Source organism: Sturnus vulgaris, unplaced genomic scaffold (genome assembly GCF_052056855.1).
Source record: "Sturnus vulgaris isolate bStuVul1 unplaced genomic scaffold, bStuVul1.hap1 Scaffold_1942, whole genome shotgun sequence".
Taxonomy (NCBI): domain Eukaryota; kingdom Metazoa; phylum Chordata; class Aves; order Passeriformes; family Sturnidae; genus Sturnus; species Sturnus vulgaris.
Window position 1 is genome coordinate 31,010 of NW_028276166.1, and position 12,327 is coordinate 43,336.

The following is a 12,327-nucleotide window of genomic DNA, read 5'->3' on the forward strand; positions in this document are numbered from 1 at the left end:
CGGCGCTGAGTCAGCGCCTTCCGCACCCGGTAACCTCTTCAACTCCCGTTAACGGGCACCTCAGGACCCCCCAAAAAAACAACCCCCCCACCCCAGCCCCTCCCCGACCCCCGCCGGGCTCCCTGTGCCCCAAAAAAACCCAGAAGGGAATTGGGGATCTCCCCCCGCGCCCCACGGGGACCCCTCCTGGGGGGGGGTCGGACCCCCATCGTCCCCCCAGTCCTGCCCAGTCACGCTGACTGGGGGCCCGTGTGACAAACGGGGACAAGGGCCAAGGCCTCGCTGCCGGAGGGGACAGAAAGGGGAGGGAGGGGGGGTCTCGCTTTTCCCCGCCCCAGCGGGGCCGGGTTTATAAAAATCCCTGCCCGGGGGTTCGAGCCGGCCACAGCCGCGTTCTCGCTTCAACAGTGCTTGAACGGAACCGGCTGCTCTCGGCCCTTTGTCCATCCCCATCCCATCCATCCGTCCGTCTGTCCATCCGTCTGTCCCGCCATGGACTCCCAAATCCGCCAGAATTTCCACCGCGACTGCGAAGCCGCCGTGAACCGCATGGCCAACATGGAGCTGCACGCCTCCTACGTTTACCTCTCCATGGTAAGCGGGGGGGGCTCGGGACCCCCGACCCTGGGATGGTGGAATCCCAGGAATTTTGGGGAGGGGGGTGGGATATCCTGACGTGTCCCCCCCCCCCCCATCCCCTCTCTCCCCGCAGGGTTTTTATTTCGACAGGGACGACGTGGCTCTGTCGCGACTGGCTCGGTTTTTCCTGGAGCGGTCGCGGGAGCAGCGGGAAGGCGCCGAGGGGCTCCTGCGCTTCCAGACTCGCCGCGGGGGCCGCGTTCTCCTGCAGGACATCAAGGTGTGCGCTGGTGGGGGGTGAATCCTTAAAAAAAAACCCTCGGTGTAATCATTGACAAAGGCGCTGTAACTAATTAAAGTTACGCAGTGGTGTGTTTATTCACCGGCACGGGAGTCACCTGGGAAAGGAGTGACCGCCCCGAACAAGGTTCTTTGCCCTTTATTTATTCCCCAAGATCTCACAGACGATTTATGTGCAAAGCCCCAGCACCTCCCATCCCCACCCCGTATTAAAATGAACCCGTTCGTCCTTCACGCGTGCGCAGTTCTTACCCTGAATTGGGTCGGTGGTCTCGAAATGGGTCGGTGGTCTCGAAGGATGAAGGCAGGAGAGTCTTCATCAGGTCTCAGTGACCCCCTGGCACGATCCGAGGCCCCCGTGCTTTGTGATTAACGGTTTACTTAATTAACTTTCTTCTGTACGTGAATTTATAATTGCAGATAATTACACCAATTAGCTCCAGCCTAATCATCTGGTAATTATTAACCCGCCACTTACCAACCTAACTTACATCTTGGTCATGAAAACTGCTTCTACCCTTGGCAAAAATCTCAACTTTTTAAAGCGGTGACTCGGGGCCGGTGGTGGGAGGGGGTCTCGGGTGGTTTTGGGGTCCGGGGTCCCCCCGGTGCTGACGCTCCGTGCCCCGCAGAAGCCGGAGCGGGACACGTGGGGCTCGGCGCTGGAGGCGGCGGAGGCGGCGCTGCACCTGGAGCAATCGGTGAACCGGGAGCTGCTGCACCTGCACGGCCTGGCTGCCGACAAGGGCGACCCCCACGTGAGTGAGGGGGCTCCTCCTCCTTGAGCCCCCCGACCCCTCCAACCTCCGAGCCCCCTCCCCTAATTCCTGCCTTTTCCCACCCCTCCTTGTCCCTGACCTCCCTCAGCCCTGCCTGAGCTCGCTCTGTCCCGCAGCTCTGTGACTTCCTGGAGTCCCATTACCTGGATGAGCAGGTGAAGGCCATCAAGGTGCTGGGCGACCACGCCACCAACCTGCGGCGTCTCAGCGGTGACGCCGCCGGCCCCGGCTTCGGCGAGTACCTGTTCGACCGTCTGAGCCTGGAGGAGCGCAGCTGAACACCTGTCCTCACCTGTCCCACCTGTCCCCACCTGTCCTCACCTGTCCTCACCTGTCCTCACCTGTTCCCACCTGTCCCACCTGTCCTCACCTGTCCCCATCTGTCCTCACCTGTCCTCACCTGTCCCCACCTTTCCTTATCTGTCCCCACCTGTCCTCATCTGTCCTCACCTGTCCCCATCTGTCCCACCTGTCCCCACCTGTCCCCATCTTTCCTCACCTGTCCTCATCTGTCCCCACCTGTCCTCACCTGTCCTCACCTGTCCCCATCTGTCCCCACCTGTCCCACCTGTCCCCACATTTCCTCATCTGTCCCACCTGTCCCCACCTGTCCCCACCTGTCCCCACCTGTTCTCACCTTTCCTCATCTGTCCCCATCTGTCCCCACCTGTCCTCACCTGTCCCCACCTGTCCCACCTTCCTGAGACCCCCCAGACCCTCGTAACTCCCCCTGCCCCATCCAAGGGGGCTCTGCCTGCTGGGTTCTCCCAGCACGATCCCAATAAAGGCTCTGCCATGGCAATCTGGGCGCCGCAGCCTCGGGACAAACTCCGGGGCTCTCTTTATTTCGGGTTTCAAGTTTTGCTGTTGGTTTTGCCGGGTCTGGGTTTCTGTCGAGGCCCTGCAGGGAACTGCAGCCACAGCTCAGAGCAGGGTGGAAAAAGAGGGAGGAAAAATAAGAGGAAAGAGCATAAAAAAGTAAAAATGGAGAGAGTAAAAGATTAAAAGAGAGATTTTCCCCTTTAAATACATTAAATCTTCTTCTATGCTGAATATTCTAATTTCCAACCAATCTGAGATACAAATTCTCTAATATTTGCATACAACCCATAGGAATCACTGCATTACCATGTTTTACTTCTTTTTTAATCTCTAAATTTAATTGCCCAGGGAGGATTTCTGTTTGATTTTTGGTATTTGCAGCATTTAACTTTATCATTTCACTTTATATTTAACTTTATTTAACTTTATTTAACTTTATCTAAACCAAGGGGCCTTCAGGCATTCAGTTCTTTCAGCCACACAAAAATCGCTACAATTTCTATTTCGTTTCTATTTTCCCTATTCTCCAAGTCTTTTAATATATAATATCCATAATATAGGTATATGAATATAAAATATAGACAGCAATAGGAAAACTGTAAATAGAAAAATAGATTTCAATATAGTTTAGAATAAAGGGAGTTTTGGTTTCTGTTTGGTCAGAGGTAGGGCTTTAAAATAATACTAAAAAATAGAAACATAAAAATAGATAATATATAAAAATTGATACATAAAAATAAAAATAATATTAGGAATATAAAGACACATATAATGAATAATAATATTGTACATGTGGTATATTGTAATAGAAATTAAATGGAATATATAAAATATATATAGATTAGGAATATGAATATAAATTAAATATTTTAAAAAGATACAATTTTTTTTATATCTAAAGGGGTTTTCTTATAGTTTCCATTTGTTTAGAGGCAGGAGATTTTTAGTTTTGCTCGGGGTTTTTTTGGAAGGATCGGAATCTCCGTTATTCCATCCCTGACTGTGCCCGGAGCGCCGCCTGCTGGGCACAGAGCGGAACTGCAGGGACCCCGCGAGAGCCCGGGCAGGGAGGGATCGATCAATAATGGCTGCCGATCGATCAGATCGATAATCGATCGCTAATGGCTGCCGATCGATTAGCTCGATAATCGATCGCTAATGGCTGCCGATCGATCAGATCGATAATCGATCGCTAATGGCTGCCGATCGATTAGCTCGATAATCGATCGCTAATGGCTGCCGATCGATTAGATCGATAATCGATCGATAATGGCTGCCGATCGATCAGATCGATATTCGATCGATAATGCCTGCCGATCGATTAGATCGATATTCGATCGATAATGCCTGCCGATCGATTAGATCGATAATCGATTGCTCATGCCTGCCGATCGATTAGATCGGCGATCGATTGCTCATGCCTGCCGATCGATTAGCTCGGCGATCGATTGCTCATGCCTGCCGATCGATTAGCTCGGCGATCGATTGCTCATGCCTGCCGATCGATTAGATCGGCGATCGATTGCTCATGCCTGCCGATCGATTAGATCGGCGATCGATTGCTCATGCCTGGCGATCGATTAGATCGGCAATCGATTGCTAATGTCTGCCGATCGATTAGATCGGCGATCGATTGCTAATGTCTGCCGATCGATTAGATCGGCGATCGATTGCTCATGCCTGCCGATCGATTAGATCGGCAATCGATTGCTAATGTCTGCCGATCGATTAGATCGGCGATCGATTGCTAATGTCTGCCGATCGATCATCTCGGCGATCGATTGCTCGCGCCTGCCGATCGATTAGCTCGGCGATCGATTGCTCATGCCTGCCGATCGATTAGCTCGGCGATCGATTGATCGCGCCTGCCGATCGATTATATCGGCGATCGATTGCTAATGTCTGCCGATCGATTAGATCGGCGATCGATTGCTAATGTCTGCCGATCGATTATATCGGCGATCGATTGCTAATTGCCCGTCGATCGATCATCTCGGCGATCGATTGCTAATGGCTGCCGATCGATTAGCTCGGCGATCGATTGCTCATGCCTGCCGATCGATTAGCTCGGCGATCGATTGCTCATGCCTGCCGATCGATTAGATCGGCGATCGATTGCTCATGCCTGCCGATCGATTAGATCGGCGATCGATTGCTCATGCCTGCCGATCGATTAGATCGGCGATCGATTGCTAATGCCTGTCGATCGATTAGATCGGCAATCGATTGTTAATGTCTGCCGATCGATTAGCTCGGCGATCGACTGCTCATGCCTGCCGATCGATTACATCGGCGATCGATTGCTCATTGCCTGTCGATCGATTGATCGGCGATCGATTGCTAACGCACTCCCTTTGCCCTCACACAGAGGCCGGAGTTTCTCAGTTCTGGTCGGGGTTTTTTGGGGCGCTCATTCTGCGGGATTTTCTCAAGGATTGGGACCCTCCTCGATCCCATCCCTTGCCCGTCCCCCAATGTCTCACCTGCTCCTCCCCCTATATCTCACCTGAACCCTAAAATTGAGGAGAGGGGAGACCCCCTAAATCCTAAAATACAGGAGGGTGGGGATCCCCTAAATCCTAAAATACAGGAGGGTGGGGATCCCCTGAACCCCAAAATCCAGGAGGGGAGGTCTGGGGAAGGATTTGGGGGTGCTGGGGGGGTGGGAATGGGGGGGCTCTGTTTCTGCAAAGGGACCCCCCCAAAAATTGAGAATAAAAGCTTTGAGTGACATCCCCGGTGTGTTTGGTGTGTGTGGGGACCCCCAAAACTGACCCTTAAACCCCTAAGATTGACTCGAACACATCTAAAATGGAGCCAAATATTAAAAATGAATTAAAATCCCCCTGAACCGACTTGATGCTGTGGGACCACCGAGGCCCCTAAGATGAATCTTTGAGGGAAATGAGGGAAATCTTGGTGCAAATCCTGCAAAGAACTCGGGCCGGGAGCTCCCCAAGGAGATTTTGAGGGTTCCCGAAGGGGTTTTAGGGTTATTTTAGGGGATCCCGAGGGGGTTTGGGGTTTTTTTTTTGCGGGGAGTTTTCAGGGATGCCCCCGCCTCCCCTCACGGTTCAACATGGCGGCGCTCCCACAGTGCGAGAAGGAGGGAACCCCTCACTTCCGGCGTCGCCCCTTTAAGGAAGGCGGGTGAGCCAATCAAAGGCGGCAAAGAGGGCGGGACTACAGCCCTCAGCAAATCAGAGCGCGATAAGGGGCGGAGCGAAACGGCTGGGCCAATCAGAGCGCGAGAAAGTACGATCGACAGGAGCTCGACCAATCAGAAAAGAGAGGGCGGAGGGGGAAGGAGGGGCGGCCACGGCGCCTCAGAATCGCGGCCTGGTCCCGCTGTCGCTCCCGCTCCGCCGCCGCCATCATGAACATCCTCCCGAAGAAGTCGTGGCACGTTCGGAACAAGGACAATGTGGCGCGGGTGCGGCGGGACGAGGCAGCCGCCGAGGTGGAGAGGAGGAAACGGGACGCGCGCGCGCTGCGGGCGGAGCAGGAGGCGAGTGCTGAGGGAAACGGATGGGGGGGGGGGTAATGGAGGGGAAGGAGGGGGCGGGGCTTAACACCTGCGAGCCAATCAGCTCGCGAGGAAGCGAATATATTATAAATAATGGGCGTGGCTTAGCGTGATTGATGTTGCTTGGAGTGAACCATTTTCATCTATGCTGGGGGGGGGGATGGACTGGGGCTAAAAACCGCCGTTTTGGGGGGGGATTAAAATAATTTGGGGGGGGGGAAGGTTTAAAAATTTTGGAAATTTGGGGTCGCTGATTTCCTCTTTATCCCTTCTCAGGTGCGCACCGAGCTCCTGAGGAAGCGGGCGCGGGTCGGGGGTCGCAGCCCCTCCCCCCCGGCCCCCCCCCCCGTGCTGTTCCCCCCTCCTGAGGAGGCCCCGAACCGCGAGCACGAGGCGGAAAAAAGGCGGGAACAGGTGAGGGGTGAGGGAGGGGCGGGATTTTGGGGACCCCTCAGGTGAGGGGAGGTTGGGGGGGGGAGGGGGCGTAAAAATAAAATTCGGGTGGAAAAAAGGGGGATTTGGGGACGCCCACAGCCTTAAATTCTACCCTCAGGAACAGCTGAAGGAGCAAAAAAAAAGGGATTTTTTTGGGGGTGAATTCAGGGAAATTTGGGAAAAAAAGGAGAAATTTTCACTCGGGAGGGGTCTCCTGAATCCCCCTCCTCAATTTTCCCCCTCAGGTGAGGCTGAGAATGGAGGGGTGGGGGTGGAAAATGGCGGAATTCGGGTGGAAAAACCGCGAATTTGGGGTAGAAAAAAATCGGAATTTTGGGGATATTTTCACCCAGGGGGCGTCACCTCAAATCCCCCTCCCCCAATTTTTGTCCCCCCCCCACCCCATCCCCCTCAGGAGCGTCGGGAGCGAGCCCTGGGTGTCCTGACCTACCTGGGCCAAAGCGCGGCCGAAGCCCAGACCTGCCCCCCCCTGGTACCTGCAGCCCCCCAGACGTGGGGAGGGGGCTCGGGGAGACCCCCACGAAGTTCAGGGGGGTCGCAAAGCGGTGCTGGATCCTCTGCAGGATATGAGGAAGGGGCTAAACCGAGCCCCCAGCCCCAAAAAAAACTCCCGAGGAACGATCGAGGAATCCCCCCCAGAGCCCCTCCTGAAAGGGGTGGGGGTACGGGGTGAGTGCTTAATTAATTAATTGTGGTTAATTAAATCTTTTTTTCCACTCATTAGTGTTGCCCTGAATACCCACGCTGATCCTCTTCCTGTTAATTAAAGCATTAATCCCTTAATTATTTAATTAATCCTGTCACCCCCTGGTTTTTCCTGTCCTATAAAAGTTTGAGACCCCCAAAATTTGGGTTTATCCCCCTAAAATTAGGACGTGACCCTTTCCCTTCCCCTTAATTAACCAACCCCCTTAATGAACCTTTTAATTAACATTATTTCTTATTACCACCCCATCTCCCCTTTTATCAGTTCGCCCCCCCCCTTTTATTTAACCCCTTCCCCTAATTACTCAATCCCAATTAATTCTTCCTATTTATCCCTAATTAATCACCCCAAATTACCTCACAATTAACTAATTATCCTCACTTCAACCACATGTTCCCCCCCACCCCAAATCAACGCTGTGCTCCCCCCTCCCCCCTCACTAATTAACGCTAATTAACGCTAATTAACGCTAATTACCGTTGCAGGCTGGAGGAGCTGAGGAGGCAGCGCTTGGCCCGTGAGGCCTCGGAGGCCGCCCGGGCTCGGGATTTGCTCAGGGGGCTCCAAAAAAACCCCCGGGACCCCCAAAAAACCCCCCGGGACCCCCCCCAGGAACGGCACCGACCCTACAACAGCCAGTTCCACCCCAAACTGGCGCGGGGGGGACCAAAATTCAACTGAGACACCCCCGAGAAATTCACTTGGAACCACCCAGAATCCACATGGGACACCCCCAGATCTGCAGTGGACTGTTCCATCCCGAACTGGAATGGGGGGGAATCTCAAAATTCATCTGAGACCCCCCCGAAAAATTCACTTGGAACCACCCAGAATCCACATGGGACACCCCCAGATCTGCAATGGACTATTCCATCCCGAACTGGAATGGGGGGAATCTCAAAATTCACCTGAGACCCCCGTGAAAAATTCACTTGGAACCACCCAGAATTCACCTGGGACACCCCCAGATCTGCAGTGGACTGTTCCAACCCAAACTGGCGCGGGGGGAGCCCAAACTCACCTGGAACCACCCAAAATTTACCTGGAACCCCCCCAAAATCTGCAATGGACTGTTCCATCCTATAATGGGGGGGGGGGACAGGGACCCCTCCCCAAAATCCCCCCAAAACCCCCAAAATTCCAGGGAACTCCCCCCCTCCCCAATTCAGTGGAACATCCCAGCCTCCCTTAGACTCCCTTAGGATGGAACGGACCAAAAGATTTTTTTAGGGGGGGGGGGGGGGGGGAAATCAACCCCCAAATTCTGAAAAGGGGAAAAAAAAAAATAAAATTTTAAGGGGTGGGGGGGGGTGAAAAAAAATCCCAAACTTCCTCCCCCTCCCCCACAAAGAGCTCTGATATAAAACTATTTATTCATAAATATTTTCCAAAAAAATGAAAATAACTTTTACCAAAAAAATATTTTCAACTCGGGAGAAGGGGGGGAGGGGAAACCCCCAAAATTTTTCTTCCCCCCCTCCCCCACACAGAGGGGACCCCCCCCAAAAAAAAATTTTTTTTTTTTTTTTTAAACCTCACCCCAATCCCTTCCAAAAAAAAAAAAAAAAAATTTTTTTTTTTTTTCTTGCAGCACCGGGGAGAGGGGGAGGGGTGGAAAAATTTTTTTTTTTTTTTGAGGGGGGGGGTCGTTGGTTTTGCCCCTCCCCCCACCAATGGCATGCGGGGGGGGTTGGGATTTTTTGGGGGGATTTTTGGGAATTTTTGGGGGGATTTTTTTGGGATTTTTTAGGATTTTTTGGGGTTTTTTGGGATTTTTTTTGCGAATTTTTTGGGGGTTTTTTGGAGATTTTTTTTGGGATTTTTGGGGGATTTTTTTTGGGGGGGGGTTGGAATTTTTTAGGATTATTTTGGGGATTTTTTGGGGACGTTTTGGGATTTTTTTCGAATTTTTGGGGATTTTTTTTTTAATTTTTTCGGGATTTTTGGGGGATTTTTTCGAATTTTTTTTGGATTTTTTCCGGATTTTTTGGGGGTTATTTTGTATTTTTTTGGAGATTTTTTTGGTCATTTTTTCGAAATTTTTTTGGGGTTAGTTTGGGATATATTTTAGAATTTTGGGGGGTTATTTTATAATTTTTTGGGGCTTATTTTATAATTTTTTGGGGCTTTTTTTTCTGATTTTTTCCGGATTTTTTCCCATTTTTTCCTTATTTTCCCCCCATTTTTTCCAAATTTTTTTTTTTTCCCCGGATTTTTTTGGGGGATCATTTTACAATTTTTTGGGGGCTTATTTTATAATTTTTTTGGGGTTATTTTATAATTTTTTAGGGCTTATTTTATAATTTTTTGGGGCTTTTTTTCCGATTTTATCCTTATTTTCCCCCCATTTTTTCCAAATTTTTTTTTTTTCCCCGGATTTTTTTGGGGGATCATTTTATAATTTTTTGGGGCTTATTTTATAATTTTTTTGGGGTTATTTTATAATTTTTTGGGGGTTATTTTATAATTTTTTGGGGCTTTTTTTTCCCCCATTTTTTCCTTATTTTCCCCCCATTTTTTCCAAATTTTTTTTTTTTTCCCCGGATTTTTTTGGGGGATCATTTTATAATTTTTTGGGGCTTATTTTATAATTTTTTGGGGGTTATTTTATAATTTTTTGGGGGCTCATTTTATAATTTTTGGGGCTTTTTTTTCCCATTTTTTCCGGATTTTTTCCCCTTTTATCCTTATTTTCCCCCCATTTTTTCCAAATTTTTTTTTTTTTCCCGGATTTTTTTGGGGGGATCACTTTACAATTTTTTGGGGATCATTTTATAATTTTTTTGGGGGTGTTTTTATATTTTTTTTTTGGGGTTCCCTCACTGCAGGTCCCGATCCTCCAGGTATCGATACTCGAAGGTGAATCCTTCCTTCTTCCTCTGCCCCCACTTCTCGTAATCAAAGTAGATGTAAGTGCCCTAAAAATCCCAAATTCATCACGTTAATTGGCTTAATTAAACAAGAATTCATTTCATTCAACCGCCGGGGAATCACAAAAACAACAAAACCCGAAAGAAAAAAGGAAAAAAGGGAAAATTGGGATTTTTTGGGGTTTTTTTTTTTATTTTTGGGGATTTTTTGGGTTTTTTTTTTGGAATTTTTGGGGGAATTTTTTGGGGGGATTTGGGAATTTTTGGGGGGGATTTTGGGAATTTTTGGGGAAATTTTTTGGGATTTTTTGGGGATTTTGGGGGGATTTTTTGGGGAATTTTTTGGGATTTTTTGGGGGGATTTTGGGATTTTTTGGGGGATTTTTTCGGGAAATTTTGGGGTTTTTTAATGGATTTTTTGGGGAATTTTTTGGCATTTTGGGGGATTTTTGGAGGAAATTTGGGATTTTTTGGGGAATTCTTTTGGGATTTTTTGGGAAATTTGGGATTTTTGGGGGGGATTTTTTTGGGGGGATTTTGGGATTTTTTGGGGGGATTTTGGGATTTTTTTTTAATTTTTGGGGATTTTTTTGGGAAATTTTGGGATTTTTTGGGGGATTTTTTGGGATTTTTTTGGGGGGATTTTGGGATTTTTTGGGGGATTCTTTTTGGATTTTTTGGGGGATTTTTTGGGAATTTTGGGGGGATTTTGGGATTTTTTTTGGATTTTTGGGGGGATTTTTTGGGAATTTTTGGGGGATTTTTTTGGATTTTTTTTGGAATTTTTGGGAATTTTTTGGGGGAATTTTGGGAATTTTTGGGGGATTTTTTTTGGAATTTTTGGGGGGATTTGGGATTTTTTGGGGGATTCTTTTTGGATTTTTTGGGAATTTTTGGGGGAATTTTTGGGGAATTTGGGGATTTTTTGGGGGGATTTTGAGATTTTTTAGGGGATTTTTGGGGGAATTTTTGGGGGGAAATTTGGGAATTTTTTTGGGGAAATTTGGGATTTTTTGGGGAATTTTTGGGGATTTTTGGGGGGATTTTTGGGGGGAATTTTGGGAATTTTTGGGGGAAATTTGGGATTTTTTGGGGGAAATTTGGGGATTTTTGGGAATTTTTTGGGGGGAAATTTGGGATTTTTTTGGGATTTTTTTAGGAATTTTGGGGATTTTTGGGGGGGATTTTTTGGGGGATTTTTGGGATTTTTTTATTTTATTTTTGGGGGGGGAATTTCTGGGATTTTTGGGGGATTGGGGATTTTTGCGGGAAATTTTGGGGAATTTGGGGAATTTTGATTTTTTGGGGGGAATTTTGGGATTTCTTGGGGGGATTTTGGGATTTATTTTTTAAATTTTTGGGGTGTTTTTTCAACTTTACAGAAGATTCTGAGATTTTTAGGGGGAATTTTGGGAATCCAGGTAAAAATTACAAAATTCAGGAATAAATTTAAGAATTCTGGGCTCAATTTTAACTCCTTCCCACCCCAAAAAATTCAATAAAAAATCCGATTTAAATCCGATTTTTGACCCGTTTTTTTTGATTTTTTTTTTTTAATTTTTTTGGGGGGATGATTTTAGAATTTTTTTTTTTTTATAATTTAATTTTTTTTTTGCCCACCTGCTCGAATTCATCTGTGATGGTTTTGGGCTCCTCGTGCCTCTGGAACCCACATCATGTACTTGGTGTGGAAACGCCACGATTGCTTCTTGAGAGCTTTGGCTGCCAGGTACTGAGCCTTGGTACCCTGGAAAAATCCAAAAAAAAATACAAATTTGGGACCACCAAAATCTGAAATTTATCACCCCAAAATCCTTTGGGAAACACAGAGACTCCATTTTCTACGATATTCGGAATTTTTGTCACAATTTTCCCAAAATAATTTGAATTTTTGCCACAATTTTTGCCCCAAATATTCTGAATTTTTACTCCAATTTTCAGCCAAATATTCTGAATTTTTGCCCCAAATATTCTGAATTTTTGCCCCAATTTTCCCCCAAAATATTTGGAATTTTTACCCCAAATATTCGGAATTTTTGTCACAATTTTCCCAAAATAATTTGAATTTTTGCCCCAATTTTCCCCCAAAATATTTGGAATTTTTACCCCAAATATTCTGAATTTTCCACCAATTATTCCCCCAAATATTTGGAATTTTTACCCCAATTTTCCCCCAAATATTTTCCCGGGATTTCGGGGTGAATTTGGAGATTTTTGGGTGAATTTTTGGGATTTTGGGGCGAATTTTTGGGTCGAATTTTGGGGGATTTTGGGGTGGATTTTTAGGGA

General features: G+C 47.7%; 2 protein-coding genes and 1 long non-coding RNA gene across 18 annotated transcripts; 2 read left to right on the top strand and 1 right to left on the bottom strand.

Moving 5' to 3' along the window:
- Positions 1 to 319: 319 nt before the first annotated feature.
- On the top strand, positions 320 to 2,460 carry LOC106864247 (ferritin heavy chain A-like). 16 transcript variants are annotated; one of them, XR_015800572.1, is made up of 6 exons: positions 320 to 594; positions 713 to 859; positions 1,512 to 1,637; positions 1,775 to 1,999; positions 2,158 to 2,177; positions 2,296 to 2,460. XR_015800572.1 is itself a non-coding variant. In XM_088157993.1 (6 exons), the coding sequence occupies exons 1-4, from the start codon at positions 493 to 495 to the stop codon at positions 1,934 to 1,936; spliced, it is 537 nt and encodes a 178-aa protein (XP_088014119.1). In that variant the 5' UTR covers positions 320 to 492; the 3' UTR covers positions 1,937 to 1,950; positions 2,158 to 2,177; positions 2,227 to 2,460. The 16 variants fall into 16 exon arrangements, 11 of the variants coding, with proteins under 11 accessions (XP_088014119.1, XP_088014113.1, XP_088014116.1 ...); XR_015800571.1 differs by lacking the exon at positions 2,158 to 2,177 and adding an exon at positions 2,019 to 2,098 and having other exon boundaries at positions 1,775 to 1,969; positions 2,256 to 2,460; XR_015800569.1 differs by adding an exon at positions 2,010 to 2,068 and having other exon boundaries at positions 1,775 to 1,940; positions 2,128 to 2,460.
- A 3,328-nt stretch (positions 2,461 to 5,788) lies between these two features.
- On the top strand, positions 5,789 to 9,393 carry LENG1 (leukocyte receptor cluster member 1). Its single transcript, XM_088157984.1, has 4 exons — positions 5,789 to 5,988; positions 6,283 to 6,420; positions 6,857 to 7,131; positions 7,654 to 9,393. The coding sequence occupies exons 1-4, from the start codon at positions 5,857 to 5,859 to the stop codon at positions 7,847 to 7,849; spliced, it is 741 nt and encodes a 246-aa protein (XP_088014110.1). The 5' UTR covers positions 5,789 to 5,856; the 3' UTR covers positions 7,850 to 9,393.
- LOC148218160 (uncharacterized) lies at positions 8,523 to 11,828 on the bottom strand. Its single transcript, XR_015800574.1, has 2 exons — positions 11,659 to 11,828; positions 8,523 to 10,086 (listed from the first exon to the last, which is right to left on the bottom strand). It is a non-coding gene; the product is annotated as an uncharacterized LOC148218160 (long non-coding RNA).
- Between the last annotated feature and the right edge of the window lie 499 nt (positions 11,829 to 12,327).